Raw genomic sequence first — 13,572 nt, forward strand, 5'->3', positions numbered from 1 at the left:
CTGGCTGGCTAGCCTTCCGTACCTGTTTGTAAGGTATGGTGGCACTTAGAGCACATGTTTTCTAGGCACATATGTATGAAGATTATGTGCGCACAGAGAAATCACCTATTTGGGAGCTTGCTTATAGTTTCAGATGGTTAGTACCTGACCATCATGGTGGGGCCATGGCGGCAGGCACACATCGCTACTGCACTGGAGCAGTAGCGGAGAGCTCACATCTGGTCTGAAAGTTGCAGACAGAGACAGATTGCAACTGACATTGGCCTTTGAAACCTCAAAGCCCACCTCCCAGTAACAAACCTCCTCCAACAAGGCCACCTCTCCTAATCCTAAACAGTCCACCGAATGGGACCAAGCATTCAGACATGAGCCTGTCTGTGGGTCTGTTCTCACTCAAACCACCGCATACAGAGCTGGACTAGCTCTCTGACTGGGCCAGCCTGGTCCACAGAGTGAGTTCCAGGGTAGGCCCCAAAGCTCCAGAGAAACCCTGTTTGGTTTGAAAAACCAAAAAGAATCGACGGGGCTGGTGAGATGGCTCAGTGGTTAAGAGCACTGACTGCTTCTCCAGAGGACCCGGGTTCAATTCCCAGCACCCACATAGCAGCTCACAGCAGCTATCTGTAACTCCAGTGTGCATAAAATAAAGTTTAAAAAAAAAGAAAAAGAAAGAAAGCCGGAGCCGGGCGATGGTGGCGCACGCCTTTAATCCCAGCACTCGGGAGGCAGAGGTAGGCGGATCTCTGTGAGTTCGAGACCAGCCTGGTCTACAGAGCTAGTTCCAGGACAGGCTCCAAAGCCACAGAGAAACCCTGTCTCGGAAAAACCCAAAAAAAAAAAAAAAAAAGAAAGAAAGAAAGAAAGAAAGAAAGCCGGGCGGTGGTGGCGCACGCCTTTAATCCCAGCACTCGGGAGGCAGAGGCAGGCGGATCTCTGAGTTTGAGACCAGCCTGGTCTACAGAGCTAGTTCCAGGACAGGCTCCAAAGCTACAGAGAAACCCTGTCTCGAAAAACCAAAAAAAAAAAAAAAAGAAAAAAGAAAAAAGTACTCCAGGGCTAGTATGAGTTAAACTGAGATGTGAGAACAGTGAGAGGGCCTCATTCCGTTCCACAAGGACAAGGTTATCAGTGCGCAACACTGGCTGACCTAGAACGGCTGACCTAGAAGGGGCTTGCTTTGTAGACCAGAAGTGGCCTTGAACTCAGATCTACGGACCTCAGTCTCTGAGATTAAAGGTGTATGCCACCACACCCTGCTCCACAAACACTTCTGGTACAGGCACCATACTAGACAGAGCCCAGGAGCAAGCTGGACCAGTGGGTGTGTTCTTGGGGAGCCTCCCATGTTCTCCAGAGACTACTCAAGTCACTGTTCTGCAATAGGAAGTGAAATGGCCATTTAGTTTTGGCTGGATCCAAATGCTGTCTGTGGATCCCATCCTTCTGAACTATTCCCACAATGCACTGGCACATTCTGTGTCTGGTTAGTCCTGATCTGAGGAGCTGCAAGGCCATCAGCCAACATCCCTCTGAAGTGATGCTTCTTTTGTGATCCAATAACAAGACTCTCCTGCAGAGATGGCTGGCCAGGAAATCTGAACTAAGTATCACTAAGCCAGAAGGAGTGAAGGGGTTTTGGAATGCAGAGTTGGGATAAAAGAACTGGGAATCATGGGGCCTGGCATCCAGAATGGACCCCTGAAAACTATCTTCTCATTTGGTAGAAGCATACACACTGCTAAGCTTGGGGGTGCCTGGCAGTCCCAGTAGGTTCCAGGTGGGGTGTCCATCCTTTCTCCTCACATTCCTTCAAGGGTAGACAAGTGTATGTAGAGATTCAGGGCTTGTCCTGCACTGGAAATCAGCAAGGGGTAGAAACTTGGCCTCTGTGTTGGAGTGCTTAGGGATGGGGAGGGGCATGAAACCAGCCTTGAGGTGTAGCAGCATCACCAACAATCCCAGGGAGGAGCTTGCCTATATGTCCTCATCTTCTTTCCATGGTACCAGAGACAACGGAGTAGGGTGAGAAGGGGCTATGGTCCTCAGCCTCTAGTTCCTAAACCAGCACCTTCCAGAGTTATCTTTTACAAAGTGCGTTCTGACCCACTGGCAGAATCTGGGCTCTGAGTGGACAAGCTGACCACGGGAAATTGACACAGCTGTCTAATTGAAAAGGGGGCTCGAGCATAGGGAGGCAATAGAAGACGGGGTGGGTTGATATTTAGGGGTGGCACTAAGTCATAGCAGAGGATGGAGATAGGGTCCTGGGATTTTTAGGTTGCAGCCCTTCTCCTCCCGACTCCCAACCTCCGCTATCTGCCCTCTATTGCTATGCTACCCTGTTCCTGCTTCACGGTTACCCTCACTACCAGCTCAAACTCAAGTGGTTCCTCCCTGTAGTGTTTGTTTTGATCCCACACAATCCGCAGAAGGCACCTGATACCTGTGGTTTGACACAGCAGGTGGCAAGGGGTGTCCAGAGAGAATCACCATTGTATGAGAGCTAAGCCTGGCTAGGCCTAACCCCTGGCTAACAGTAGTCAGCTCTGACCACCTGGACTTGTTGGGGGCAGAGGTCAGGAAAATTGATTGGAGGCTCTCCTGGGTAGGTGGCTGCTGTCCGCCTAAGCCTTCATCCTGTCCCCTTCCCCACTTTTCCAGTTGAGCCAAACTGGGCATCCTTGGGAATGCAGAGGCGAAGAGGCAGGTTACCCTGGTAACTGCCAGGCCCTGCCCTGCTGCTGTACAGACAAAGGCCACTACCCTCCCCCCTGGCCACTGTGTAGGCAAGTTTCCCAACCCCCCACCATCACCCAGGGCTCAGTACCCTCCTCCCCCGCCTTTAGCTGAAGCTCCATTAGTTTCGCACAAAACCTCAACCCACCCCTGGGAAAGGTACTTTCCGAGCTCTGCATTGTCCTGAGCAGTGGGGGCTGGGGCCACCCTCAGGTTCTCTGGCTAGGCTCCAGAATTGAGAATGGCTCCCAGAGGGAAAATTGGTGCCTGCGGCTTGGGCAAAGTCTTGGGAGAGGGACAAGGGACCTAGGCTTGGAGCTGTTTCCTTGGCCCCCTACTGTGCCCCGGGATTCATAGTAGATACTTCTAGTAGTTCATACTTCATTAATTTGTTTAGGTTAGCTGACAATTTTTGTTTTGTTGTTTCTTCACAGGGTTTCTCTTTTTAGCTCTGGCTGTCCTGGAACTCTGTAGATCAGGCTGGCCTCTAACTCAGAGATCCACCTGCCTCTTCTTCCTGAGTGCCGGAATTAAAGACATGTGCCACCACTGCCCATCTTATTTCGTTTGTTTTTTGGGGGGCTTTTTTTCAAGACAGGGTTTTTCTGTAGCTTTGGGGCCTGTCCTAGAACTAGCTCTTGTAGACCAGGCTGGCCTCAAACTCACAGATCTGTCTGCTTCTGCCTCATGAGTGCTGGGATTAAAGGCGTGTGCCACCACCGACTGTCCACAGACCATGGTTGAAAATTTTTAACTTAAATTTTACATGGTTATTTATTTATTTATTTATTTTTGAGACAGGTTTCTCTGTTGCCATATCAGTCCTGGAGCTCACTCTGTAGACCAGGGTGGCCTTGAACTCACAGAGAGCCACCTGCCTGCCTCTCTCTTTGTGATTAAAGGCATACACCACCATACCTGGCCTTTCTTTCTTTCTCTTTTTACCTTGAGACAGGATGTCACTCTGTGGCTTCAAATTCACTGTGCAGCCCTGAAAGGCCTTGAACTTGCTATGGTCCTCCAGGTTCAGCTTCGTGAGTATTTGAATTACAGATGGAAGCCACCATACTAGGGCCATGTTCAATTTCTTTATTGGCAAGGTTGTAGTGTGTGTGTGTGTGTGTGTGTGTGTGTGTGTGTGACAGGGTCTCTATTACATAGTTCTGGCTGTTTTGGAACTCACAATGTAAATGAAGATGGCCTCCAACTCACGGAGATCCACCTGCTTCCGCCTCTTGAGTGCTGGATTAAAGGCGTGCACCATGACGCCTGGCTCCATGTTCACTTCTAAATGTGACTAAAAGTAGGGCCTACAGCAGTGTTTCTCAACCTTCCTAATGCTGAGACTCAAGAGTTTCTCATGTTACGGTGAACCCCCCCCCCAACACAAAATTATTTTTGTTGCTACTTCATAACTAATTTTACTACTGTTATAAATCGTAATGTAAGTAAATATCTGTTTTCTGATGGTCTTAGGTGACCCCTAAGGGGTCGAGACCCACATATTGAGAACCGCTGTCCTTGAGTAACACATAATCGTGAGGCCTTACTGCACATGAGAGCATCCACCTTGGACACCAGGAAAAGGGAGTTTTCTGTGTTTGGTGACAAACTGAACTTGCACCTGGGTGGCAGATTTGCGGAGACATCTTGTACTAATGCCCTGAGGAAGTCAGGACTGGGTGCCTTTCGCGGGTGTCAAGTGATGTGGGTGCTTCATTCGAAGAAAAAAAAATACCCAGTATCAAAAAGTATCCTTTTGGGGACCAAACCTTGTGGCCACAACCATGGTGCTGCTGCTGTCCCTGGTCCTGACTGGCCGCCGGGAGCTCACCTCTTCCAGGAACTTCTAGACCCAGGTTAGGGTAAGATGCGGGGTAGATACGTCTCCTGAAGGCTGTCGCCAAGGTAAGTGTACTAGAAGGTGAAGCAGTAATGCTAAACGGAGGCGTCCTCCTCGTCCAGGCCACAACACGCCTCCCACAGTGGGGACCTGGGTTAACGCCACGGCGCTGTTCTTTAACCTAGAGCCTTTAGTTTTTACGTGGTTAGTGTTTTTTGTTCTGAAAGTATTCTTGCCATGTGCTGTAGCTCGCTTTTGACAATTTCACCTCATTTCTGAATAAGGAGTCTGAGCTGGGACCTGGAGAAGGGCGGGGAGAGCGTGTGGCAGAAGGTGAAGGTGAGAAATACAAGCAAGGGATCTGCTCGTCACCCCCACGGGAGGGAAGACGGCTTTCTCCTTTGTCGCCGTCTCCGAGGGGCAGGAAGCTGGCGTGTCTGTCTCTGGAAAAACCCCCCTCCACCTGCCCCTCCCATCCTTCCCCCCACCCCCATCCCGCTACCCCGCCTCCGGTCGCCTGGCTGGGGAAATCCGCTCGGCCCCGCCCCGCCGCCCCGCCCCGCCCTGCTGCGCCGCAGCCCCCCACCCCCCACCTGGCTTTGCTCAGCGGAGCTCACGCCTGCTGGGCGTGGGGCGCGGGCCGGGTGCTGCGCGGGGTTCCGGGGCAACTCGCTCCTGCCGCCGATGCGGATATGTCGGGTCCGCGCGCGGGATTCTACCGGCAAGAGCTGAACAAAACAGTATGGGAGGTGCCGCAGCGGCTGCAGAGCCTACGCCCGGTGGGCTCCGGCGCCTACGGCTCGGTCTGGTAGGGGCCGGCGAGGATCTGGTGGGAGCTGGGCGGGAAAATGTGCGCGACCCTCCAGCGCGACGTGGGGTTCCCGGCGTGGGGAGGGGCCTCGCCCTGCCTCCGCCCCCGGCCGGCACGCTTCCGAAGAATGAATGTGGGGGGAAGGGGACACGGTGGAAACTTTCCTACTAGATTCCACTCGTTGGCAGGGAGGGGGGTCCTCTAACGTGCCCCCATCTCTGATTCCTAGTTTCCCCCACTAAGGCCGAATCCCGCGGCGTCACAACTGGCGGGAGAGCAAGTCTCTGGGGGCCGCTAAATGGAGCAGCCATCAGGGTTATTTGGGGCAGAGTCTAAGTAGTTTCAGGATCTAACATGCCCCAAGACCCGAGTATTTGAAAAGGAGGCACCCAGTGCGGTGAGGAGACCTCTCCTCTTCGGAAGGCATCAAACTGTCCCGTAGATCCTACCCCCTTCTCCAGTATCCCAGGAGTCTCAGACGGAGGCTTGAGCAGAAATCAGACATCTTACCCTCCTGTCTACACCCTACCCCAGTTTACCCAACAAAGGATTTCGGTATGTAGCCCCACAGCTAGGGCTTGAGGACCAGGGGTTAGAGTCTTGATGGGGCAGAGTTCGGGTTGGCTGAAGCCAGCTAGCTCTCAGGCACCCGGGACTGAAGAATGGGTACAGATAGTCCGTGTTGATAGGCTGGTCAAAGGGTGTGGACACTGGGAATGGGGGCTGAGGCTCAAATCTTGGATCTTGTGCTGTCATTGGCCTGTCACCAGAAGCCTGTGTCAAATCTCTCCGGCAGGGCTGCTGATAACATCTTATAGACTCTTTAACATAAAGGAAACCAGTTACCGGGCCCAGCTGGGTCGTGGGATTGCACCTCATGTCCGCAGCCTGTAATCCCAGCACTCTGAGATGGATAAGCTTGTTCTCCATTAACACTTTATCTTCTTCTTGCTTCTTTCTCCCGGGTGTACCCCCCTCCACAGTGAGTAGAAACAGGATACCTCCCAAAATAACCAAGGAGCAGAACAGAGGAAAAGATAAGACAGGTTGTGTCTGGGATGCTATGGGCTCAGCAAATAGAGGATGAAGTTACACACAATCCCGTTAAAAAATAATACAATAAATTAGAGGGAGGGAGGGAGGGAGGGAGGGAGGGAGGGGAGGAGATAGAGGGAAGGAAGGGGAGAGAGGGAGAAGATTGGGTGGGTGGGGAGAGAGCTGGTGAAGACTGCTTGCAGAGAGCTTGGACACTGACTCAGATGGAGTCATCCGGGACTGGCTGTTTAGGAGTTACTGGGAGATAGCCAACTTTCCCAAGTGAGTCCCAGGTCGGGCTCTACTGATCTGTGACCTGGGTTTGTTCAAGTTGCACTATTGAGGTTGGTGGTAGGATGCCAGCTCCTTGTAACTCAATTGTTCAGATGCGGTGGAGCAAGAGGATCTGCTGCTCTGGTGGCCACTCCCTTCGCACCTCATCCCAGGAGTTATTTAGACATTTTGCTTATCGCAGGGAGCCAACTACCCTCTGCTACTTTTTAGTCCCATGAACATCCCAGACCCACCATGTCCTGTCCTTGCCTTCCCTCATCTTGTGGAATGGGTGGAATCCTGTCTCCACTCACCGCAGGGAAGGGTACACCCCGGGATGAAGAGACTCAAGAGCGAGAGACTAAAGCCAGCTGGGCTCCTTCAGTGAGTTCACAGCTGCTCTAGGCTTGAGGGCAGTGGGACCAGAACTTGGGGGAAAGCTCTATGACCACAGCTCCTGATCATGCTGGTCTAGGTCCCACCAATCTAGAGGACATGTCCTCATTTGCTCATTTGAAGCTCTCCAGTGAAGGACAAAAGGATGAAGAGGAGCCGGGTGGTGGTGCAGACTCCCGGCACTCAGGAGGCAGAGGCAGGCAGATCTCTGTGAGTTCAGAGTCAGCCTGGTTTACAGAGAGAGAGCCAGAGCAGCCAGGACTACATAGAGAAACCCTATCTCCAGAAACCAAAACCAAAACAAACTAACATAAAAGGGTACAGAGGTGGAGGGTTCTCCAGTCTCTGGGGAGTGGTAGTGGACCAGAGACCCCCCCCCAACCCACTCGAGATGAACATTCCCTTCCACCCAGTTATAAATTGTGGGAGGGGGCTTTTTTTTTTTTGTGAGACAGTATTTCACCAGCTAGTCTTGAACGCATCTCAAATCTCTTACTTCAGTCTCCCCAAGAGCTGGGATTACAGGCATGAACCACCGCGTCCAACTTCACTTATAAATTAGGATGCAATAAACATCTCTTCCTTCGCAATCTGATGTGCAGAGGCATGGGGGTGGGGAGTCATGGCTTGGAAGGTAAGCCTCCCTTGTTCATGGCGTCAGTGAGGAAGGAGAGCTGCTTGCTTAGGGAGTGTCCGTGGGCATAGTTGTAGCGTCTTTTCCAGGCAGCGGCCTCGTTCTGAGTGGGGGCTTAGGTTTGGGCTAGAATCACGAGAGAAAAGATTGAAAAAAAAGGGGGGGGTCTCCTAAGGGAGGTCCAAGAGGGGCGGCGGGGAGAGCAGGCAGGGACAAGCTTCCTAGGTCTTGGGACCAGAAGCGGAGGCTTGCTCTCCTGCACTCCGGCGCAGGGTGGACTCAGGCCAGGCGCTCGCACTCGCCCACCTTGCAGCTCGGCCTACGACGCGCGTCTGCGCCAGAAGGTGGCTGTGAAGAAGCTGTCTCGGCCTTTCCAATCGCTGATCCACGCGAGGAGGACTTACCGGGAGCTGCGCCTACTCAAACACCTGAAGCACGAGAACGTGAGAGGGCGGGCCAGTGGTGTAGGGATTGAACAACGGACACCGCCCGGTGGGGGCGGGAGCGAGTTGGGCGGGGCCTTTTGGGGTACGCCTCCATATGGGCGGGGCCCTGACCTGTCTGGCGTTGCCTACAGCTGTGTGGTGGTTTGTTCTCTTGGGTCCCTGACCAGGTCATAGGGCTCCTGGACGTCTTCACGCCGGCTACATCCATCGAGGATTTCAGCGAAGTGTGAGCGGCCTGGGCAGGCGTGGCGGTGGCCTTGGGAGCTTAGTCGGGAAGGGGGTAGCGAGACACTGTCCTAACTCCTGACCCTGGCACAGGTACCTGGTGACCACCCTGATGGGCGCTGACCTGAATAACATCGTCAAGTGTCAGGCACTGAGTGATGAGCATGTTCAATTCCTCGTCTATCAGCTGCTGCGTGGGCTGAAGGTGGGGCGCGTGGGCTCTAGGGTTCCCTCGAACGCCCTGGGTTGGGGCAGACCGGGTTGGAGCCTGGGCTCAGCCGGTCTGCCCTCCCCTGCAGTATATCCACTCGGCAGGCATCATCCACAGGGTAGGTGCAGCTGTGGGAGAGGGCGAGGGTCAGACACTACTCGGGCTCATAGCTACCACACTCACACCAGGTCCACCCTGCAGGACCTGAAGCCCAGCAATGTAGCGGTGAATGAGGACTGCGAGCTTCGGGTAAGGAGGATGGGGTGTGAACAGTGGGGATGCAGAGAGAAGTAGGTGTCGTGTGTTACATAACACCTGTGGTCCTCCAGATCCTGGACTTCGGGCTAGCGCGTCAGGCTGATGAGGAGATGACTGGATATGTGGCCACACGTTGGTACCGGGCGCCAGAGATCATGTTGAACTGGATGCACTACAACCAGACAGGTGCTGTCGACCGTCAACAGTCGCCTTGTCCTATAAGGGTGGGCAGACAGTACTCACACCAATGTTGACGGAAGGTGACAAACCTGTGGGCATAGGGGGAAGAGCATGCCTGGAGCTCTGAGTGAGGGGCAAGGGCTTGGTGGGACCAGCTTTTAGAAAGGCCTATAGATTGGTGGGTGTCCCCACACCTCTTCTCAGGGTAGGGTACAGAATAAGGGCACCACTGGCTTCTTTGGTCCTGGCTTTGATGAGGGATCACTACTGGGCAGGCTTCTCCCCAGCTCCACAGGAAGGCTTTGGGTGGCATACTGATAGAGTCTCCTTATTCTCCCCCAACAGTGGACATCTGGTCTGTGGGCTGCATCATGGCTGAGTTGCTCCAAGGGAAGGCCCTCTTTCCTGGAAATGACTGTATCCTTGGGGAGCAGGGTCAAGCTGGGGTCCCATTCTACAGGGTAGGGGTGGTCTCCAGCCCTTTTTCGAAGTCTTGCTTCTTATGCTATGACACGTGGGGCTCCCTGTCCGGAGCCACGGCGCCACAGTGTACTAGGGGCTGAGGATGTAAAGGCTTGGCCTCCAGGTGTTTCCTGAGCTAGGCAGACATCGACCAGCTGAAGCGAATCATGGAGGTGGTGGGCACACCCAGCCCTGAGGTTCTGGCAAAGATATCCTCAGAGCATGTAAGTTAGTGACCATCCACCCATCCATCCATTTGTTCTGCTGACCAAGTACCAGTCATGTTGGGGAGGTGGTGGTATGCAGATAAATAGGCAACATATCAGAGACATGGACAGAGCAGGATAGAGCTTGTACTAGAAACTCAACCCCTTCAGGGTGAAGCAGGAGAATCAGGAGGACATTCCAGGTAGGAGAGACAGTGGAGACCAACCGACCAACACTGACAAAACTCCTCTGGCTATAAACGGTAGAGGCAGGCGAGAGCAGAGAAAGCTTAGAACATTTGGCTTCTGCAGACATCATTAGAAGCCAAAAGGAGGTCTGGAGTCCCTAGACATTTTTGTTGTTTTGTTTTGGGAGACAGGGTTTCTCTGTGTAGCCCTGGGTGTTTTGAAACTTGCTCTGTAGACCAGACTGGCCTTGAACTCAGAGATCTGCCTGCCTCTGCCTCCAGAGTGCTGGAATTAAAGGCGTGCACCTCTACTACCCAGCTAGGGAGCCCCCAGACTTCGAGAGCAAGACTCTGGCTTGCTGGCGCACCTGCCAGGCCTGTTGGAATGAATGCATCAGGGCCGTCTCCTGAAGCCTTCTGTTCAGTTTGGGGCCATGGAAATCGAGGGTAGTTAGCCCTCCAAGCCCTTCTTATGTGTCCCCAGGCTCGGACATACATCCAGTCCCTGCCCCCTATGCCCCAGAAGGATCTCAGCAGTGTCTTCCATGGAGCCAACCCTCTGGGTGAGGACTGGTCCTGGGTCTCGGTTGGGCTTCAGATCCAGGACTGGATGTAGTGTTGACCCTCGCTCCTCTAGCTGTAGACCTCCTTGGAAGGATGCTGGTGCTGGACAGTGACCAAAGGGTCAGTGCAGCTGAAGCCTTGGCTCATGCGTACTTCAGCCAGTACCATGACCCTGACGACGAGCCGGAGGCTGAGCCCTATGATGAAAGTGTCGAGGCCAAGGAGCGCACCCTGGAGGAGTGGAAGGGTGAGCACGGGGCGAGGGGCATGGGAGAGGGCCGGGGGGGGGGGGGGGGCACGGGAGAGGGAGCGCAGCCCAAGAAGTCTGTGGGTTGCATTTTCTCAGAGCAAGAGTTTATGTTTCATGCAAGAAACTCCCCCAGAACTTTCTCCCAGTAACCTGGGAGGGGGAAACAACATGACTGCACTCCAGAGTGAAACATGTAAAGAGGCGTGTGTGTGTGTGTGTGTGTGTGTGTGTGTGTGGAGAGAGAGAGAGAGAGAGAGAGAGAGAGAGAGAGAGAGAGAGAGGCTTGGAGGACAGCGTGGGGTAAGACAGGCTCTGGTTCTCAGCTTAGGCAGTGGTAGATGTGGCTGGGAAGCAGATGCCACACATGCAGGTGGGGAACTGGGTTGTGTGTGTGGGCGGGGACAACAGCACAATCTCACCCTATTTTTATTCCCTCAGAGCTTACTTACCAGGAAGTCCTTAGCTTCAAGCCCCTGGAGCCATCACAGCTACCTGGCACCCATGAGATTGAGCAGTGAGGCCTGAGGGGAGGCCTGAGCCTGCCCCCCTTTCCTCAGCTTTCCAGTTTTCCTCAGGAGGTGCCTCTCAGGCAGCCCTGACCCTTAACCTGGGACCCCTTGCCTTGAGAGAACTCTACCTACATACACGCACGGATGCACGGATATGTACATATGCCTGCTGTCATGTGTTGGAGCCTGGGCAGTAGCGTTTCTGGGCCCACCTTGGCCCACCCAGGTTCTCCTTGGGACCTCAATGTGTGGGATCTTAATGGGTCCCTGTCTGGATTTCTTCTGCTCTTGAGAACTCTCTGGACTGGGAGGAAGGCAAATGGGCCACGGCACCTGGAGACTCTGAGGGGCTGGGAGTCCCAGTGGTTGGAGCAGCTCGACCTGGAAGTGAGTGGGTGAAAGCTGAGGCCCCCCTCCAAATGAGTGGCATTCCTTCTGGGGGTGGCAAGGCAGAGGCCATCACTAGATACTGAATCGGAAAAGCTGGCTGCAGCTTTGTGTTTACCTGTGATGTGTGGGCAAGTGGGCAAATGAGTGTACACTCCCGGTGCACACATCAGAGCATATGCAGGCGTGTGCTGGTGCGTATGAATCTGTGAGCACCCGAGGGACCAGCAGCCATTTCTGGGAGGGCACCTAAGCTGGAGACACTCTTGCCTCCCCTCCCCCAAGTTCCTGTTGCCTACTGGGTCTTGAGAGCCAGCTGTGAACTAGATTAAAACCCTGAGAGGTGCCAAGATCCATCCAAAAACCTGGAGTTTCGGCTAGAGTGTAGGAGCTGCTACAGGATCCGGAGGCAGAAGGACACACTGCCAGCTGGGAAACGGATGAAGTAGGGGGTGTAATCTCACGGATGCTGGGTGGAGAGCACCCATGGATATGAACTTGGACACTCTTGCCCCTGGACCTTGAGTCAAAGCTGACGAACGTTTTGTCTACATTCTACCTCCCCCTACCCTTGTAGCTCTACAGCTGGTCTGGGGTGCTGTGGTCTGTGAGTCATCCCTTATCTGCCCTCTCCCCAGAGAGGAGCTGCCCAAGTGATTTTTGAGATAGGACCCTGTTTGAAGACACACTGGGATGTGGCTCCTCCCTGAAGAGAGGATGATCTCTTGCTATCAGGGACCAGGGGTCTCTGGATGTCAAGTGCCTGCACTAAGAGTGCACAATAAAGGGGCTTCCCTCTTGCTCTTATTTGTGTGGAAGGCTCCAGACCCCATTGCTTCCACTACTCCCGTTGCCTGGAGGGGTGGTTGGATCTTGTGCTTGGCCCACTTGCAGCTAGCCCCACAGACTTGGCACATGTTGCACTCCCTTGACCACTCAGTGAGAGCAGTGGCCATTTCTGGTACTATCACAGCTCCGTAGAGAGGTCAAGAACCAGGAGACCAGTGCAGGATAAGACCCACAGGCTAAAGGGGGAAAATAATGTGATAGCCATCACACATTGGTCCCTGCTGTTTTATGTACATCGGGATTCAGTGGACAGGCTTGACTCCTTCTTGCTCAGTGATGGGACTGGCTCTGGGGTGGGATGGTGGGGTGGGATTGTCTGTGGAATAAAGGCCAGTTCTTCCTCAGGGATTGGACAGGATACGGGGAATAGCTGTCCTTTCCTTCCTGGCTAAGGCAAAAAGGTTACTTTACTTTAGCCCAGGATACAGCCAGCACATGTATCAGGCCTGTGTCCTGAATCTTGGACCTCCAGAAGTCTTAGCCTGGCAGCTGGTCCAGGAGAAAAGCTAGAAGACCAGAGCCAAGCTGGTGTTGGGGGATCAGGAGTAGGAGTGGGACCAGATACAAGGCCCTAGTTCCCAAGCCTGGTCTGAATTGGTCCCCTACAGAATAAAGAGGGAAACTGGGGAGTTTGTTGGAGGATGTGGGTGGGTGGTCAGAGGCCTCCCAGCGGGCACAGGATACAGGCAGATGTGGTCTGAGTTGCTCAGAGCTTCCCTGCCCGCTCTTGTCTGCTTGCGAATGTGCCACATCACCAGCGGCTGCCCAGGTGTAAAGCTGCCCTGGCTGGCCTTGAGCTGCTGATTCACGGCAGCAGGCAGGCAGGCATGGAGGGAGGGGAAGAGAATTCTGCGGGATCTTGTTACTACTCATCAACCCAGTGGGATCCTGGAATGGACTCTGGTCACCAGGCTGTGGGAAGGATGGTTGCTTTATCCTCCCGGTTCATCTGGTTCAGGACTTGGCCAAATCCCAGAGAAGAAGCTCACATGGAGGCATCAAGCTGAAAGTCCACATAGGATCCCCTCTTTTTTTTCTGGGGGCAGGCACACACTTTAGCTTATTCTGATTTGAAGGCCAAACTGGATAGCAGGTGAGGTAGATACAGG

The 13,572-nt window shown here is 53.7% G+C and overlaps 1 protein-coding gene across 5 annotated transcripts; it reads left to right on the forward strand.

The window, feature by feature from the left end:
* The first annotated feature begins 5,162 nt into the window (after positions 1 to 5,162).
* Mapk11 (mitogen-activated protein kinase 11) lies at positions 5,163 to 12,434 on the forward strand. 5 transcript variants are annotated; one of them, XM_041672412.1, is made up of 12 exons: positions 5,163 to 5,387; positions 8,042 to 8,171; positions 8,342 to 8,400; positions 8,493 to 8,604; positions 8,678 to 8,728; positions 8,812 to 8,859; positions 8,940 to 9,054; positions 9,394 to 9,465; positions 9,655 to 9,734; positions 10,389 to 10,467; positions 10,542 to 10,715; positions 11,157 to 12,434. In XM_041672412.1, exons 1-12 carry the CDS (start codon positions 5,272 to 5,274, stop codon positions 11,234 to 11,236), a joined length of 1,116 nt encoding a protein of 371 aa, XP_041528346.1. In that variant the 5' UTR covers positions 5,163 to 5,271; the 3' UTR covers positions 11,237 to 12,434. The 5 variants fall into 5 exon arrangements, with proteins under 5 accessions (XP_041528346.1, XP_041528350.1, XP_041528349.1 ...); XM_041672416.1 differs by having other exon boundaries at positions 10,627 to 10,715; XM_041672415.1 differs by having other exon boundaries at positions 8,699 to 8,728.
* The last annotated feature ends 1,138 nt before the right edge of the window (positions 12,435 to 13,572 follow it).

This window comes from Microtus oregoni, unplaced genomic scaffold (genome assembly GCF_018167655.1).
Source record: "Microtus oregoni isolate MIOR12 unplaced genomic scaffold, Mior012 000022F_ref0000154, whole genome shotgun sequence".
In the NCBI taxonomy this organism is placed as follows: domain Eukaryota; kingdom Metazoa; phylum Chordata; class Mammalia; order Rodentia; family Cricetidae; genus Microtus; species Microtus oregoni.

Excerpts from the sequence above, each read along its gene's own strand:
- Mapk11 (XM_041672412.1), top strand. The coding sequence starts at position 5,272 with ATGTCGGGTCCGCGCGCGGGATTCTACCGGCAAGAGCTGAACAAAACA. Across the intron at positions 8,729-8,811 it reads CGGCAGGCATCATCCACAGG|GACCTGAAGCCCAGCAATGT; the intron begins GTAGGTGCAGCT and ends TCCACCCTGCAG. Across the intron at positions 10,716-11,156 it reads CACCCTGGAGGAGTGGAAGG|AGCTTACTTACCAGGAAGTC; the intron begins GTGAGCACGGGG and ends TTATTCCCTCAG.